General features: G+C 37.7%; 1 protein-coding gene across 2 annotated transcripts in view; it reads right to left on the reverse strand.

Annotated features, from left to right (window-relative positions):
- Positions 1 to 18,293, reverse strand: part of nfatc1 (nuclear factor of activated T cells 1) — a 45,819-nt gene that overhangs the window by 5,474 nt on the left and 22,052 nt on the right. Inside the window, exons 7-9 of one of the 2 annotated variants that reach the window (XM_017455309.3) lie at positions 12,204 to 12,259; positions 9,734 to 9,860; positions 4,382 to 4,993 (exon numbers count right to left, since the gene is read on the reverse strand). In XM_017455309.3, the coding sequence (XP_017310798.1) occupies positions 4,382 to 4,993; positions 9,734 to 9,860; positions 12,204 to 12,259 (795 nt within the window). Of the gene's footprint in view, positions 1 to 4,381; positions 4,994 to 9,727; positions 9,861 to 12,203; positions 12,260 to 18,293 lie in introns of both variants that reach the window. The other variant, XM_017455308.3, reaches the window with a different exon arrangement.

Genomic DNA, 18,293 nt, shown 5'->3' on the forward strand with positions numbered 1-18,293 from the left:
TCAGAGATATCCAGTGGGTATGGGATTTGGGCATCATACACTGTGTCTAATGAAAAAACTATGCTGTTGCCAGTTACCATGACATATATCTTATTTTGCTGTGAGATTTCATATAAGGGGTCTAATGAAAAGCCTTCAGTTGCAGATTGGTAACTGAAGCCAGATTAATAATGCTGTAATAAGAGACAGAGGAAATGCAGAAAATTAACAGTCTGTATTTCAGGTCAAACTGTCAAACTTTCAATCAATTTACTTACTTTGGCCATGTTTGATGGTCAAAGATCAGCTTATAAAACCTTTTTGTCCACTCACAGAGCAACCAGATGAGGCCAAAAGGAATTTCACATCAATATCAGAGGTCTGTCTTTACTATGCCAACTAGAAACAATCATTAGAACTTTAGAGATAATACTTTTCAGTGACAAACTACTCTGCAGCAGCAATATGCCTCATCCCATCTCATATTCATTTTTGAAACTGGGGTTCAGTTTATGTGAAAAAGACAACAAATAAGAAGTTAATACTTGAGGGGGAAAAAGCCTTATCTTCACAATATCTTCATTATAGGCACAACAATTTCCTTTCTCAGAGTGGAAAAATAAACAACGGCTTAATTATTTGTTAGTATTAAGTTGTGTCAAAATGGCACCATATTAATGATAGTGTTGTTATGACTCTGGGCTGGAAGTGAATAAACTGGATGTGAGGTAATCCAGGAACCTGCTTCCTGTATGTGGATAAGCAACAGCTGGGTCAGCCTGATAGAGCGCGGACAGCCTGCCTCCTTGCTGCCTCCAGGAAACAGTGAGAGAGTGAGGAACTCCCAAACAATCAGCCCAGCACTGCTGCTCATTTCATTAAATAACCAAGAGCATCACTGCATCTCACAAATCCATGGCTTGGATACAAAACATTCAACTTTTGTCTAAGGAACTTGTTAAAGACCACAATCAGTGCCACAACAAAAAGCAACACCAACATCCCATGACATTGTTTAACACTGTTTAACATGGAAACCACATCTAATACATGGCTTTCAAATTTTGACTCATTGGTCTGCAAGGTTGCCTTTCATTTACTTGGCTGGTGACTGGTGTTTACAGTCATATTTACTTTATTTCATGACTATTTATAATCTAACTGAATACATTTATTTTATTACTCTTGATTATTTCTTACTGCATACACTATTATTTATGTCTGGGATTAATAAAGTGATCTATGTATGTATGTATGTATGTATGTATGTATGTATGTATCTATCTATCTATCTAACTAATATCTATCTATAAAGTTATTTTGATATATATATATATATATATATATATATATATATATATATATATATATATATATATATATATCAAACATTGACCCTGACTTGGATTATTAATGTGAAAAAGTTCAGAAAATCTTAGTCAGAGAACATCTAAAAGCACTTTATACATACAATATCTAAGGAACAGAACACACATATATGCATATATTGCTTTTAAAGGGAAATATTCAATGATGAGAGAGTTACTCTTACCACCCTGAATTATTCACCACATTGATTATTTTCCAATAAACGGACAGTGTTTTATTCTTCTTATGCCATGGCAATTTGCCAAGAATATTTTTTAAATTAGTTAAAGAAGGACATGTTGTACCCATTTATAATTACACGTAACACTATGGAAAATCAACAAAACAAGTTATCACATATATTATTGCAGTTTTAAATAATTATTCCAATACCAGCCTATCTTTTTTGCTCTCTCTCTCTCTCTCACTCTCTCTCTCTCTCTCTAAAAAATGTTTTTGTGTTGTCTTACTGACTGTTACAAAGCTCTGACATTGGAGAGTCCTTCAATAAATGTTCAATAAGCAGTCTCCTTACAGAAAATTCAGAAAGCTTCAACATATAAACGATTATTAACGATCATTCATTGTTCCTTGTTTTAAATCTGTTTTTAGATTTCTGTATTTAGATTATATGGAGTGTCCTCCACACAAGTCCTGTGAATTAATTGTTACTATTGAAATGATTAACTATAACAATAATGTTAACTAACTACTATGACAGCTTTGTAAGATTTAAAAGGTCAGCTCACATAAACATTGCAGATTACCTACAGTGGATGTTTGCTACAGAAATCTGAGTCAGGATTTAGTTTCCTCTCAACAGAGAACATATACAGTGGATTTGAACCAGAAGATCTAGATTTCGTCATTTAGAGTTCTAGATATCTGGGGCAGCGTTTGGCCTACAGGCCTGCAGCAAGCAGCCAACTCAGTGTGCTGTATAGCAGCAAGTCATCTCACTTTCAGAAACTGGGGACTGCAGCCAGTGCTAGAAAGTTTTGTTCATGAGGAAAGCTCACTACAACCTCCAGCCAGCCCCAAGGGACCCCAGTGGACCTTATCAGAGAGAAGCCGAGAGGCAGATAATGATGATAAATATCATAAAAATTACAAAGAGGGGTATTGTAATAACAGACTGTCCATAAAATTGAAGGTATGTGACAAACATGATTTAATGTCCGAACATAATTTAAACACACTAGGAGCATGCACACTGTTGAAGTGTGAGAGGATTACCCTCTGATAAGAATCTACATTAAATACAGTCTCTCAGAGTGACGAATGAGTCCAAAGCATACATGACCAAATCTCAAGCTAACATTCTTCTTTTTTTCTAGATGTGATATAATATGTGTGGATGACAAGACCTTAAAGAAACACTACACCAGGAAGGGCTCAAGGAATCTGAAACCTTGCCAGAACTTTTAACAAGCACTAGCTGCAGAAGTGCAATAAGCAGTATTAAATCTAAGAGTTTAGAAAAATGTCAGGTAATAATTTGACGTGCCAACACATAAAAGGTCCTACCCTGCGTGGTTGCATTATGGCTTGACCACAATTTCTCATCTTGTCCTAGCCACATGCTTAGAACAGCACGGATAGTATTTCAACTGCTTTACTAGCGGTTCCAGTCTGATCATCTGACATGGCTGACATGGAGTCCAAGACTGATTAAATGACTTGATCTATTCTATGAGGCAAGTGGGTCATTGTTTAGTACGAACACAGATTCTGCTCAAATAAAGAGTAGAAACTTTAAGTGGGAGTCACAAGTCACATGCTGAAAGACCAGATGATATAATACATGTCCTCATATATAATACATATTGCAATACCCTGCAGTTGCACTGAAGTACAAAAACCCTATCAAATATAAACTGAAGCAATTTATGTAGAAAGAAGTGGAGTAAGGGATTATTCTCTCCTATATTCTTGTTGCTACAAGCTGACAACCTTATGACTTTCAAAAAAGTCTAGAAGGGAAGACAGATACTTGGAAAAATGTTTTGTACTCCACTTCCTTGCACCTCTGGGTTAAGCAGATCCTCCACAAATTTGATCGTAAAACTTTCTGGTTTGTTGACAAATTTTTGGTGAAAATTCAAGTGTGAGGCAAATGAAACGAGTACACATGTGCAAAACTTTTACAAGCAAGCAGGACAAAAGTTGAAGATGACTGCTCATATGACGTGGTGCATTTTGGCACCAAGTCACACTGAATTAAACTGCCTGTGTATATAGTAGCCTTTGCAATGAAGTAATGCATGTTAAGCATTTTTTCCAAGGCTTAGGTTAACCCATAATAATGTGTTTATTTGTGTCTGTATAATATCTTGACTTTTTTATTAACTGCTAAAATTGAACCATATGAAAATGTATTGAATGGTGTTCACAGTGTGTATTACAGGCTTTATAGTTTCTGACAGCTCTGTAATTAGAAGCAGAAGTATACTTTTTTCAATGAAGAGGATGGGGCAGTCAACAAAGATCCTTTGTTTTTGGTTAAAAGATTTGCTTTAGCCACAGGTGTTTCTTCCAGAGCTACAGTGACTCAAAATACACCACAAAAAGAACACAAATTGGCAGAAAAGTGGTCAAATAAATCAAATTAAACTAAACTATAACTAGACTAAAAATAGTCAATGTCAGTCGAAGTGTGCCATTCATCCATACATCCATCCATCCTCAACCGCTTATCCGTAGTCGGGTCGCGGGAGTGTGCCATTCAAGTGCATAATAATAATTATCATTATTATTAGTATGAAAAGAATAATAATATCTATATATTTGTTTGTTTGTCAATTTCATTTAATTTGGTTTCCTAGTGGAACCAAAGCTTGAAATTTTACTTACTTTAGCCGATTTTATTTTAGCAGTAATTCTGGAACGATCGTTTATGTCGACTTTCAGGTTTGTAGTTAAATTAAAAGTAAAGTTTAAGTAAGGTCTACAAGGAAGTAATGGAACAAAAAACAATCAATGCATTTGATAACGATTTGTCGACATTGTGTTAGTACATTGATTTGCGACTTACCATCATCTAGATACATTTGATCCAGTTCTTGTGGCTCCTGTTTGATGCTGATGGACAGCGTAGCAGGTGCTCCTTCATCCTGTAAAAGAGGAGTTGGCCCACTCCTCACTGGAACTTTGGGCAGCTCTGTGGCCTCACCTGTGACCGGAGACTGGGTCAAACTGTGACTGGGAGTGAAGATGAGTTCAGGTGCTGAACTCGGGGTAGAGGGATGGGAGCCAGGAGAAGAGGACGCACTGCCTGATGGGTAGAGAACAGACTGCTGGTAGCGGCCAGGCGTGGGCTGGATGGCTGAGACATGAGAGATGTCACTTGGCTGTAGCCCAGGGTTTGGGCCTGGAGAGAGGCACTGAGGAGAGAAGTGCGTGGGTGAGAGATCCTGCAGTTTAGGGCTGGTGCTGGGAGAGGAGGAGGAGCACGACAGGGATGAAGGCTTTGCTGTGAGTCTCTGAGGGCCATAAGTGGCTGTCACACAGGCTCTATGTTCTGAAGGCATCATGGCAGGCACAGCTTGCAGAGCGTAATACGGCTTTGCGAGACTAGTGGAGTGCTGCTGTGCACACAGGCGAGGGAGCTCATAGTCATCATGTGGCTCTGTCTTTATGGTGGGAACTGTGAAAGACAGACAGCGAGTTCTCAAATGAGAAAAATACACGAATAAACAAACACTGTTGGTTCATTAGGTGTCACGTGAGCTAGTGCGATTGAGTGGGCTCGTGGCTAGGATACCCAGAGCCAAACAAACATTCTCATCAATGAGACTGTGTGTCTGAGGCGTCGCACTCCCGCCCAGCTGAAAATATTTAAAGAAGGACAGGGGAAAAAAGGGATGAATCATCACCACAAGAGACTTCCAGCTGTTTCTATAATAAAAGAGACTATTTTCATTGGAGCTTTCCCTAGCAGTAATAAGCTTTAAGCGTGTATTATGAGAACCTTTGAGGCAGGAAGCTTCATTTGCAAAAGAGTTTAATTAATTAGCAATCAACAAAATATACAATAGGCTTCATATACAGGTCATTGTGCTTATTTTAAAATGTAACTATTTAATTTGTTTATTAAAATCAAAAGCCAGATTGCACTGTCTAAATCTATATTTTAATTTTCAACTATATTATTATTATTATTATTATTATTATTATTATTATTATTATTATTATTATTATTATTATTATTATTATTATTATTATTTTACATTTTCACAATGCACTGCTGTAGTGAGGCTTCGAAAACAAATTTCTAACTCTGTATCCTATGACAGACCTCAGCCACAAACACCATTCTTCATCCTAGAAGCCAATGGCCTTTGCAGTGACAACATGCAAGCCACTTTCATATAAATCTGATATTTACAGCTCTATATAGTTTCTAATATTTCTTCACAGCTATTGCAACTGTATTGCGTACAGTCCTGGGGTGCTATAAACAACCCTGCTATGCAATTATTACCAAATATGTAAAAGAAAATCTCACTATATGGACATATAATGCATAATGTAGTTAAAAACTAACGCTGACTTAATCCTTCTGTTAAGTGGTAGTAATAGCAGGAACTAACTTATTTTTAGCAGATGTTCCATAACATTAAATGTAACTATAAATGGAACAAAGTGCAGTTCCGTAGTAAATAAAACATTTTTAGCTGTGCTATAAGACAATAAAACATGTTGGTATGTGCTGTTCCTGGAAAATAATCAACTTCAGGGTGGTAACAGTCATTCTGCTTAACGTTAGGCAGCATCACACCACCTGAACTTTGATTATTTTCCTGTAACAGCATGCTTCACGTGTTCAATTTAGCAGTACCGGTATTCAGAATCTACGCATGAAATTCTGTTTCAGAGATGAGAAAGTGATCTCACTAATATGCACAAATATTCAAATATTAATGGAAAAACATTGCTCCAGATAAAATTGGTTTTGAAAGTAACAAGAGATACTGGGAATGATCTGTGTGATTATCAGAGGAATGTGGGACTTCAGAATAACGCATATTCCTATTGCTGTGTGTTATAAGTTTTCACTTCCCTATTGTTCACCACCCACATATCTAAAGAAGACAATATTACAACACATAAGCTCTTTCTTTGAGTGCCATGATTCATTGCCACACACACACTTATACACAGTGCCTTAGCTGGCCCACGAACCTATCAGCAGCATGCATTAGAGGAACTGTTGAGGCAGGTCTGACTGCACAAGTTTTAAAATAAAACCCAGACACCTACTGAACTGTAGATCTAGCAGGAAGAAATGAGCCATCAATCACATGACTATGTCTAAGAGATGCCTCAGATGTCCTTTTTTCTAAAACCACAGAAACTTGTCAACCAAGCAATCTTGGTTCATCATTTAAAAAAAAACCCCAGCAAATTTTCATTAGACTATACATCATACACATGCCCTGATTACTGTTGATAATTTAAAGCAAGACACTGTCTTATGACTTGAAGAGGATTTGTTACCTATTAGCTACTTATCTATTAGCTTGATCTACATGTAATATCCCTGCTTAAGATTCCAGCTTAGTCTGACAGTTTAGGCAGATACCGGCTGCCAAAACAGGCCAAGCTAATCAAGCTGTTAGACCGTCTTTGCTAGCTGGTACATGTTTCTTAAGTACACTGCAGATAAGTTATTTTTAAGGTAACACAACAGTAAGGCAATTAGAAAGTCTCACACATTTGTTGATCAATTTTGTCAAGTAATAAGGAAGCCAGAAAACAACTTGCCAACTTGCAAAGATGGCCAACCAGCCCGGCTTCTGTTTTTATGAATAATCAACAACTAACCAAGTTAGCAAGTGCATTATGAACCTTAAATTAGTACATTCAGTCAACATTGCAAAAAATAATATCTTACAAAGTGAAAACTAGAATATGGGCAAATTTATCTGCAGGGTGTCCCAAAAGTATTCATACATAAGGGAAATGAACACTTTTTAGCAACTTATTAATAAACTCATTAACAATTTCAAAAAGACTGGAAGTGTTGCAGATCAACTGAGAAGTGGACGACCATAGACATTCTCTGCTGAAGACACAACCGACGTGGTGCTGACATACATAGTCAGCAATATATATTGAGACTCTTGGGACACCCTGTATTTTCTACAATACTAGATAATAGATTGAAATAGTTTTGGTCTATCAATAAATATTTCTTATTATGAGGTTATTATAAATCAAATATAAGATTATTCAGCCTGGTTTTAGATGTTTTTATACTGCACATTTCGAGCGTGAAATTGTCATATTCTATTGACAGAACGTTTTGCTTCTTTCTAGAAATAGATGCTTAAAATTAGACACATCTCCTAATAGAACAACATGTTTTAAAGGTTCAAATTAGGTACAATGTCTGGAAAAAAATCATAATAATCATATATAAAATTTCTTTTATTCTAATTTTATCATAGAAAATGCTAGATAGATTTTATTATAGTCAAGATATTTCCACTTGCGAATATGTATTTTTTTTTTGCAGCGAATATAAATTACATACAGTAGCTTCATTCCTATACATTTATCAAAGCTACAGTATTTCATAAAACTACATGTCTTTCCCTAATAACTTTTTGATATTTTAAGACAAGAATGAGAATTATTATTACTAGAATTATTCTAATAAAAATGATATAGTGTTATTCATCTTGTCGGTTGCTGTGGATGCACCCATGGCCTATGTGGTGTGTCCAGTGTGTCAGCTGAGAGGACAGTGGAACACTGTCAGAGGGGACAGAGAGGCTTTACAGTGCCCAGTCTGAAGGAGACAGGGCAGGGCCGGGTTCGTCGGCCTATGAATCATTACTTTGAACCACCCACTGGTTAGGCACCCTAATCCTGGGGCAATTAGTGGTGGTTTGGCCCTTTTTAAAACTTTTTCTTCTGGCAATCAGTTGGCATCTGAATAATAGCATTCACATAGTCAACTCCACCCAAGTGTCGGCCTTCCAGACCTTATATAATATAACAGGTATGGAAAAGAACATGTTTATTGAGATGCTTTCAGCAATGAGAAGAACTCTTTAGCTTGACCACTTTCACTGAGTAAGACAGTAAAATGTCTGGAGTTCAAAGGTTTAGAGTCTTTAGATGAAGATGAGCAGCAACATCACTATTTTGAGCTCTACAACATTTGATAGCAAGTCATTTTAAATTAGTTTGTATTTGTCAATGCTGCTGTAGCATCACATTAGATGTGTAGCTTAATTTCTCTATAAAGTGTAAAACCTATGCAGTAAATCCATCCTCCCCTCACACTGTTTACAACACACAGGTCCATCTTGAGATGGCATTATGGTAACCAAACTAAAAACACACCGCTAGCTTAAATAAACATCCAGTTTAAAGCCTGTTTAGCCAGTATGGTTTATATGATTGAAGGCAACAACATTTCTTTGTTGATGCAATATTAAGATAAAGAAAGTTCATTTGACGGCTGCTGCTGTCTGCTAGGAAAAGTTAGCTTGTTAACTAGCTTTTTAAGGCGCAAGCTAAAGAATCACCAGTTCATCTAGTTTTCAACTGCAACAAGTATCTAACTGTTCAAAAAATATCTTAACCTACTGTAACTCAAGCAACTATCTCATTTTATTTTATTTTATTTTTTTTTACAAAGTTTCTTTGCTATCACTGAATTTTACTCTTAAATTAGTAACAAGGTTGAATGTTAAGTTTTTTGGCACAGAAGTTGTAAATACATAAATTTTGGATAAAGTACAGTAGCATCCATGCTAATGGCATGTGAATTAAGAATGTAAGAAATGTTCCACTAATTTAATTAAAAATCATTTTTAATTAATAATTTACTTTTCAAGTTATACTTTGGATTGTGCTTTTAAAGTTACTTGTACTTGGATTGTGCTTTCAGGGTTAATTGAAATGTTAAATGGATTCACACATTAATTCAAAAATATGTCTTCTTATTACAACTTCTATAACTACTTTTATTTACCTCCTTTGAAATACATTCTATTCCAAAATCATGTGTAGTTATGGTGAGCTGGCACAGACATAAACAATGTTTTATAAGCATTTTAGAGAGATTCTATTAATGTTGTTATTTATCTGAAATATACACATTTTTGTGAAGGACACTTTAACTGACATCTTTTCCTCTATTCTTTACATGTATATTTGTAAATGTAATATCAGTGATACACAAATTGCAGACCAATCATGGAATCACCAACAAATTTGAACAAGCAAAGCTTATGTGCTCGGATTTCATTAATTTTCATGAAATGAGAGGAAAATATACAAACACTAACCTCATTCCTAAACTTATTTGCAAGTTTACGGTTATGTTGAGACAAGTATATACACAAAGAAGGTAATGTTTTACCATTACATGGTAGGTAGGTGAATCGTTGATATTGGCTCCTCTTCCGTTTGCCGTTGCAAATGTAGAAGTTCACGAGAACAGGGCTGGATATTCTTTGGTTTCGGTAAGTTGGAATCTCCACAAGCAAAGCTGTCTGTTGCGACAAAAAAAGACAATATAAAAATATATATATGTTAGGAAATACAAAATGTCCAATCAGAAGAAATATTTTATTCTCCATTGACCTTAAGAGCCATATTTCAGAGGATCAGGTAAGGAATTTAAAATGTGAAAACATGTGGCTTCCACAAATATAAACATGGCTTACTGACCACCAATGAACACTGACTGCATTGTGTCTGCGATTCAAATTCACACCATCACTGGGGTCCAAAAACCACAGGCACCCTGTGGCTGAGGCTCAGTGAAACAGGGGTAGATGAGGCTGAGAGAGACTATGTACCAGACTGTTATTTTCAAACCTTTCACCCTTGAGAAGAGGGTTCTTCCAGGAACTCAAGACAACCCAGAAGTCCTTTTTGTCTCCAGATGCTTCTGAACTTTTGACCAGCCACTAGTCCTGCTCTAAAAGGGTTTTCACCCACCCATCCCTCCCTACCCTGAGATGAACCCCATGTGGCTGGAAGCAGACTGATGGAGGTGCTGAACAGTAGCCAGAAAGGAAGTCATCAGTCTTCTTGCAGGCTTCGGAGGCATGTGCAGGTGAGCTTACTGCCACTGTTTATATTAGCGCATCAGCACGGCTGCCTAGCAAAGCCAGATGAAGAACATACTGCTTGAACAAAATTCATACCCAGCTTCATACCTAATGCTTTTTCTTACACTATTATTTTCAGTAGCCTACTTTAATAGTCAGAATCAGTAGTCAAATTTATATCTACCAATAGAGTCCAAAATGAACACTCAAATTTTATTCCAGTATTTATCTCAACTCGTTTCTCATTCTGATTTTAAATAATGTGTTCACTGGCCTCATATGGCCCTCTCTGAAAGATAAGTACAGTATTATCAACAGATGAAACTGAATGAGTCAAGCAAGTGAAATCTCTTCAACTTCAAGGAGCTGAGCAAAGGTTTGACATGCTGCATAGGGCAACACATGAGACACAAGCAAGCATGTGGTTTAGGGCGAGTTATAAAATGGCTCATATTGAAAAAATATAGAAATACAGACAGAGGGTGAGGGAAGGGCAGGAATCAAAGCGAGCATTGTAAAAAAAAAAAAAAAGAAAGAAAAAAAGAAAGAAAGAAAAAAAAAAGGTTTACATAAAAAAGTTTTACACATTAATACATCATTCCGGCAGATGGTCCTTATTCACTGAGTGAGCATTGGAAACGGGTGTGAAAGCTTCATAAAATTATAAACCAACACAAGGTAGACAAAAAAAAAAAAAGAAAAACAGTACAATGATACCATTATTCAAATTTACTGTGCCAGTAAATGAAAATGCTGTTTTATCTCAAAAACCAAGAGGACAGCTTAATATAATTTACAATGACTACATACGAAAATAGATGAGTGCACTGACATTTTGCATTACTGTTAGGCTTAATGCAAAACATTCTGCAGCTTACATAATTTGTACAAAAATAAGCCTTAAAACGGGTCAGTGCATAACACTGTAAAAGCAATATGTGGTATAAGAGACTCGTGTTGTTTTGGATATGAAGAATTCCATCCCATAGCCCATAAAACACAATTAGAAAGTCCTTTCAATATAAAAACTAGGAAGTGTTTGTCTCTGCTTTAAACATGCTAAAAAATTATAAGACCAGTGCTTCAGACGGAGATCCGTTCAGTCACATTCCCAGACCGAGACAAAAGGCTAATAGTTCATTCAAGTCGAGCAAATTCCATGTTGCTTTGGACGCCACTGGCTAGGTATTGCCTGTGTTTAAAATGGGCCTGTTCCAACAGTCTATGCTTAAGGGCCTGCAGACAGACATACTTTAATAGTGTGTGTGTGTGTGTGTGTGTGTGTGTGTGTGTATGTGTGAGAGAGTGTGAGAGTGTGAGTGCGTGTGTTTATGGGGAGCAGGTGTACTGCTTCACACATAGACAGTGACTATTCCCAAAGCCCAAACTGTGGCCACTAAGCTCTAGAAGAATGAGTCAGTCAGTCACAGAGAGGGCAGGGAGTGTGTATGTGTATACATATGAACTGATGTGTATATGCTTGTTAGGTATGTGTGTGTATTAAACGGTTCAGGATGTATGGCCATTTCTATATTCAGAAGCTAGAAAGCCCTTCTTTGAGCAGGGGTGTACAAATTTTTGAATTGTAGCGTACACCTGGTACATATTTGTATGGGGCAAGGCCTTGGCTTGTCAGTTCTTGCAAACAGCTTTCATCTCTAATCATCTGCAATGTCGCCTTTCGTTACAGATTAGATATGTAATAGATTAATGTGTGTGTGTGTGTGTGAGAGAGTGAGTGAGTGAGTGAAATGATCAGAGCCCACATGAATGACTTACAGGTTTAAAGGAGTCCTTTTCAACTTTGGCTTCCATCTCCCATATGTGATGACCATCTGAAAATAGAAAGAGGTACGTATAACTTTATTTGTACACAGTTTACATTCATAATTATTTTTTTTTAAATGACTTTTAACTGTGATATTGGATTATATATAAACAATAACATGCTAAATATAGGACAGATATGCTTTAATATGCAGGGGCATACAGAGCCTTGCATACTGTAAGTAAAGACCCCAGTTCTACTTTTCAGCATGTTGTAGTGTTACAACATGGAACTGAAAGCGATTCAATTAGGATTATATGTCATGAATGTACATGAAAGAGCCCATGATATTGAACTGGATATAAATTAATATTGCTTGCAAAACATATATTTTTTTAAATGTAAAGTTGTCACTGCATAAGTATTCAATAGTGTGCGATCCCTAAATTAGTTCAGGTACAACCAGATGGCATCAGACATTTAATATCTTGGCCTTGGCACAAAGTGTTGTGCCTGGTAGAAACCCAACACTGTTCGTCACCCCACGAACACCATGCCTACATGGAAGAATGGTGGCGGTAGCATACTCTCTTACTGAGAGTTACTCTTGGCCTCTTGGTTGCTTCTCTGACTCATTCCATTCTTACACTGTCACTGACTTTTGGTGTACATTTAAGTCCATTACAGTTCCAGGTTGCAACACTACAAAATATGGAAAATCAAAAGATTGGATTTTGGGCCTGTTTTATAAAGACAGGTGTATGGTTGTAAAAATATTTCAGTGGCACCATGTAGCTGAGATTTTTCTCTCAACCACCTTCTAATGAGCATAACCATGCTGTTAGTAGAGCCACAGCTCAAGCCTTAAGCTTACATCATATCCTGTCTGCCTTTGACCCAGATGGGCCGTGAGAGAGTCTGATGTAACCCTAATGAGATGAGCAGAGCAAAGCGCGCGTGTGTGTGTGTGTGTGTGTGTGTGTGTGTGTGTGTGTGTGTGTGGCAAGCCTCCACTAAAGAGGAATGAGACCCTTACATCATTCCCTTGTGGAATCCCAAAGCACATGACAAACAGTGTCTGAAAAGTTCAGTAAAAGCAGCAATGAACTCCACTTCCATGATAATGAGCAGCAAAGCTTGTGATGGAGAACGGCAATGGGCATCTTGCTTCAGTCATTTTGAAATCTGTGATCATTTGTCATCCTCATTAAATAGTTTTATTAAACAGTTCTCTGACGGGAGTTGTCACAGCAGGTATTCTGAGACGAAGGCTCCGAGACAAAAGATATATTAGAATCTCATTTGCTATTTTTATCGGAGAGATCACAGCTGAGACATTTTGACTCAGAGGGTGAAAACCAATGCAGTGGTGCTCATAAAGCTTTGCTGTGTCAAAGGATAAAGGGAAAAAAGAAATATTGAGTCAGAACAAAAGGAAAGCCTTTCTCCTGATTTTTCCATTGGCACACATTAGTTCATGCCAATGTCACCCCTGGGTTTAACCTGAACTTGAAAAAATTCAATTGGATTGGGTTTCCATTTTCATTTTCTTGCTCAGACAGCTGTGCTCATATGGGTTTGGAAAGCAGAGCTAACCATGTGAAAGAGTTTAGAAAAACATAACATGAAAGATGAAGGATCTTTAATATTATGAATAAAGTAAACTTCCAGTTTCAAGTCACCTTAGAGCCAATGTTCAAATGTATGACCAGTTAAGGTATCATGATGCTTAGCAACACATCCCCAGCAGGGTGTAAATGACTCACAGTGATAGTCTACATTTGGATACCAGATGTATTATTCAGACATTAAATTTCAGGTCTATTTTGATTTGCATTCAAAGAGTAAGGTTAGACGTTAGACTGGGGTTTAGTGGGCAGACAGTGAGGAGAACATCAGTCTGAGGCAGGAGGAGGCTGTGATGTGGCAGCCACCGAGACCAGCACTCTTTTATTAAAGCGCTTTCTCTTTCTAGGAGTTTTGCCAGCAGTGAACGTTAGAGCTCGAAGCCAGACTGCCAGGGCCAGAAATAAACATGCTTTTTAGATCTCCCCTCCAGTTTGTCTTTTATCTTCATGCCTCACATAAGTTCTCACTCTTTTTTAGCTCACTTGTTATCTCATGTGATCTACTCCTTTGTATTATATCTTCATTACTTCAGTCTTTGGTCTCACTGGTTTTGTCTCCTTCTTCCACAACTTCTCTCCTTTTTCAAAATACATAAGTAAAGCCATAAATTGGGCAATTTCTTGGGGACTTGCTGCTAGTAAAAGGGCTCCTGCAGACTGAAGTGCTCCTAGTTATTATGGAGGCTTTCCTGGAAGGGAGCCATGTGAATGAAATAGTTCGCCTGTCTTGACTATGCAAGAAGAATGAGCACACGATGTTCCTTGGCAGATGGCATCATATTTAGTGGGCCCAATACAAGTTATCTTACTTCCCTTAAAGATTTAGTCACACAACAGGCCAGAGAACACTGGTTGAGCTAATTCAAACCACACCAGACCACATGCTAGCTTAATAAACAATGTAAAGTGCCAAGTTGAAAAGCAAAATTTCTGCATGACATACATGAGACATATTATACTGTATAGTTATTACAACATAAAGGAATCAATCATTTTTTATTAATTCTCAAAATACTATTTCAAAAATATATCTGTAAATGTGACATCTTCAATTCAATTCAATTTTGTTTTATTTTTATTGCCACTTATAGACAATAGACAGTGTCCCAAAGCAGCTTTACAGGATTCCAGAATTAGATCTAAATCCCTAATGAGTAAGCCAGAGGCCACAGCAGCAAGAAAAAAAAATCCTTGTGCTTACATAAGGAAAAAACCTTGAGAGAACCAAACCCAAAAGGGAACCGGTCTTCTTCTGGCTCACAATGGATACCTCCATCACCTCTTAGAAAAAAGGTTTTACCTGTCACTTTAAGGTTCCCCTTAAAGGTTTTCTTGGTGTGTCAATCCCTACAAAGTTCGTAAGGAGATTTCCCTTTCTGAAAATGTTCTAAGAATAACTCCTTCAGACATCTATAACCATTAACCATTAAAGAATCCCGAAGGAATCTTTTCTAAAAGCCTATTGATTGTACATCAACCACAATTATAAGAAAATGTGAGGAAAAAAGTTTCTCTCCAAATCCAGCAGAACTCTACTCTATAGCTCTGAGACTTCAAAGTCCTCAATCAACCTTTTTTATCGAATTTTGATTCATAACATCACAAGCTGCTTGTGGATCTTGCCAGACTTCCCCCAGCACTGCTCAGGATTCAGGAATCAAAAAGTCTCTTGTGCTGCTGATTAGGGTGGGCCAAAGTGAAAGCCCAGCGCCCCAGGCAGACACGCAGGAGGGCGGGTACACAACTGAGCCAAACTCCCTCCATCTTCGTGTTGGACAGTAAACACAAACAGATGCTGGTCTGCTCACTGTTGGCTTCTGAAAGGAACTGTATCTCTTTCATGGCATAAGGATTGATGAGTATAAGAGAGGCAGAGAAAAGGAAATGGTGGCTCAGTGGTTAAAGGCTTTGGGCTACTGATTGGATAGTTGTGAGTTCAAGTCCCTGCACCTCCATATCACAGGTACCACAGAAGATCTTGAGCAAGACTAGGAACCCTTTACTGCCCAGTTGTATCCTGTCACTTTGGATAAAAGTGTTTGCCAATGAATAGATATAAATGTAGAAAAGGCCAGGAAAAGGGTCAGTGATAGAGTGTGTGAGAAAAACAGAAAATAAAAAGATAAACAGAGACTGTCCAAAATCTTATCCTTACTCACTCATTCACTATTTAGTGCATGGAGCAAAGGGGCACACAGGGTTGAATTCAAATAATGATTTTCAGAGGGACTTGCCATCACATAAACAATTTTTACGTAGGCTAGTGCTAACATCATAGATAGTTTAGTAATGCTGTCTGATATGCCAACTGCATGCTCCTGCAACAGAATAGTGCTTGCCCTATTGAGAAATTGCGAGTTCAAATTCCAGTGCCACAGGTATCCGTGGTGATATCTGTGGCAAGGATATGGAAAAGATGTAGAAGGTGGCAGATAGTGCTTTCCCCTGACTGTTACGATGCACAAGCAGTTCAAACACATGGTAGCATCACATGTTTTGGAGGAAGCTCAGTGTTCTCACACACACACACACACACACACACACACACACACACACAGACACACACACACACACACACACAGACACATCCACTCTGCCCCCAGTTGTTGGCTGTTATGTAATAAGGGAAATGACCAAATTGGGAAAATGGGGTAAAAATAGAAAAAAATTCATTTTCTGTATTAAATACACAACTAACGACTGGCTGTTGGTTTTAGTGCTCATCCATTACTTCATCTTCAGAAACCTCTAGAACTGTAGGACTCAAGTCCAAACTAAAGATGTTTGTTGCCCGAGTTTTATTTGACTGAGTTTAATGGACATTTGTACTTTAACTTGTCTCGTCTTGGGCATTGGTCCTGCTAAATACAGTCTTGGGCTTGACCAAGAGTTTGTGAAAATAATGTTCATGTTGTCTTTGCATGAATGAAGCCAACAAGTTGAAGTAAATGCTTGGCCTAAAAAAAACCCCCAACATTTGATGGTTTTCTGTCTTGATCTTGATGAGTCTTCGATTTCATTTAGACTCTTGAAACTTGAATTGGCCTCAGCCCACTTAAGACTCTGTCTTGACTTGATCTTGGCTAGTCCTGGTCTTGGACTTGTCTTGGATTTGACAATGGCAGACTTGACTACAGCCCTAGAAATGAATATATCCTAGTCAGAGTTGCTCTAGGCTGGAGTTTATCCTGGGAACACTAGGCAGAAGTCACTGGGTGCACTCCATCTACTGACTTGTTTAAGAGACATGGGAGGAAACCAAAGAACTTGGAGGAAATACATGTTGAAATGGGAAGAAATTCACACAGACAGTAATCCAAACTTGTGAATGAACCCCAGACCCTGGATCTGTGAGGCCCAGCAGTAGTTGATTTTAAACAATATATTTTGAATATAATATATACAATTGACCGCTCTGGTATCCTCAAGTACATTGCTATGCATTGTGGAACTTTTCATAGAATAGTATGAAGCAAATCAACACTGTAAACTACTCAGGGGACATGACTGTACACAATCAAATAGTTGTGCATAATAGGGTAACAGGAACTGAATCCAGATATAGCTACAGAAAAATGGAAAGTTAGACAAAGACAGACAGACAGACTGGGAAACGTTCAGACAGGGATGGCCCTAATTGCATCTGCTTTAGACTGCCTGCTTTCCAGTGTACTGATGAGGTGCAGCTGTGAACAGGTTAACCACGAGTCCATTCTTCTATCTGCCCCGGTAAATGCAGCCCAATGCTCTTTCCTAAATGATCCACCTAATTGGGTTTAATTTATTAAAAGAAATAGTGCTCTTCTGCTCTGCTTGGTATTGCATATGATTTGTGAAACACTGTATGCTATTGTTGACCTGTTAGACACATTAAGAACCAATACTGTGCTTATCAGGAAGTTGTGCCTGTACTGTAAATAGTTTGTTTATAAAAACAGACTATTGTTTAAGAAGGTGTCAAGGGACCGCTAATCTTTGGCACTGTTTTACTACTGGACATTGTTTTCTATTATGGAGAAGGAGTGAGCAGTCACTGAAGGCTATTCATCAGATCGGGCAAGCCTCTTTCACTGGCTTCAGCTCACACCTACACATAAACTCTCTCAACTTCGTTCTCGCAACCAGCGTCTGTAATGACCCTTCACTGCCTAAGCATTATTATGACAGGATGATTAATCTCACATAAAGCATTTTGCTGCCAACTTTAGCATTTTCCTGAACATATAAATGAACAAAGTGCCTAAGTTAATTTGGCATGCCAGAATAAGCTTTAACTATGCAAAACTGCGGCTAACACTTCACATATGTCTTTGCAACTCAATCCAATGGAAATGTTCACGTCGCCATTTTTTCCGGAGGCTTCCCTGTTTTGGTTATTTTATACTATTTAGCTGTAACTAAAGCCACTGGTGGGCAGTGTGCCCTTCAGATTAGCCATAAAGAATTCATTTTGGAGTGTTGCTGCAGACAGAA

Source organism: Ictalurus punctatus, chromosome 24 (genome assembly GCF_001660625.3).
Source record: "Ictalurus punctatus breed USDA103 chromosome 24, Coco_2.0, whole genome shotgun sequence".
In the NCBI taxonomy this organism is placed as follows: Eukaryota; Metazoa; Chordata; class Actinopteri; order Siluriformes; family Ictaluridae; genus Ictalurus; species Ictalurus punctatus.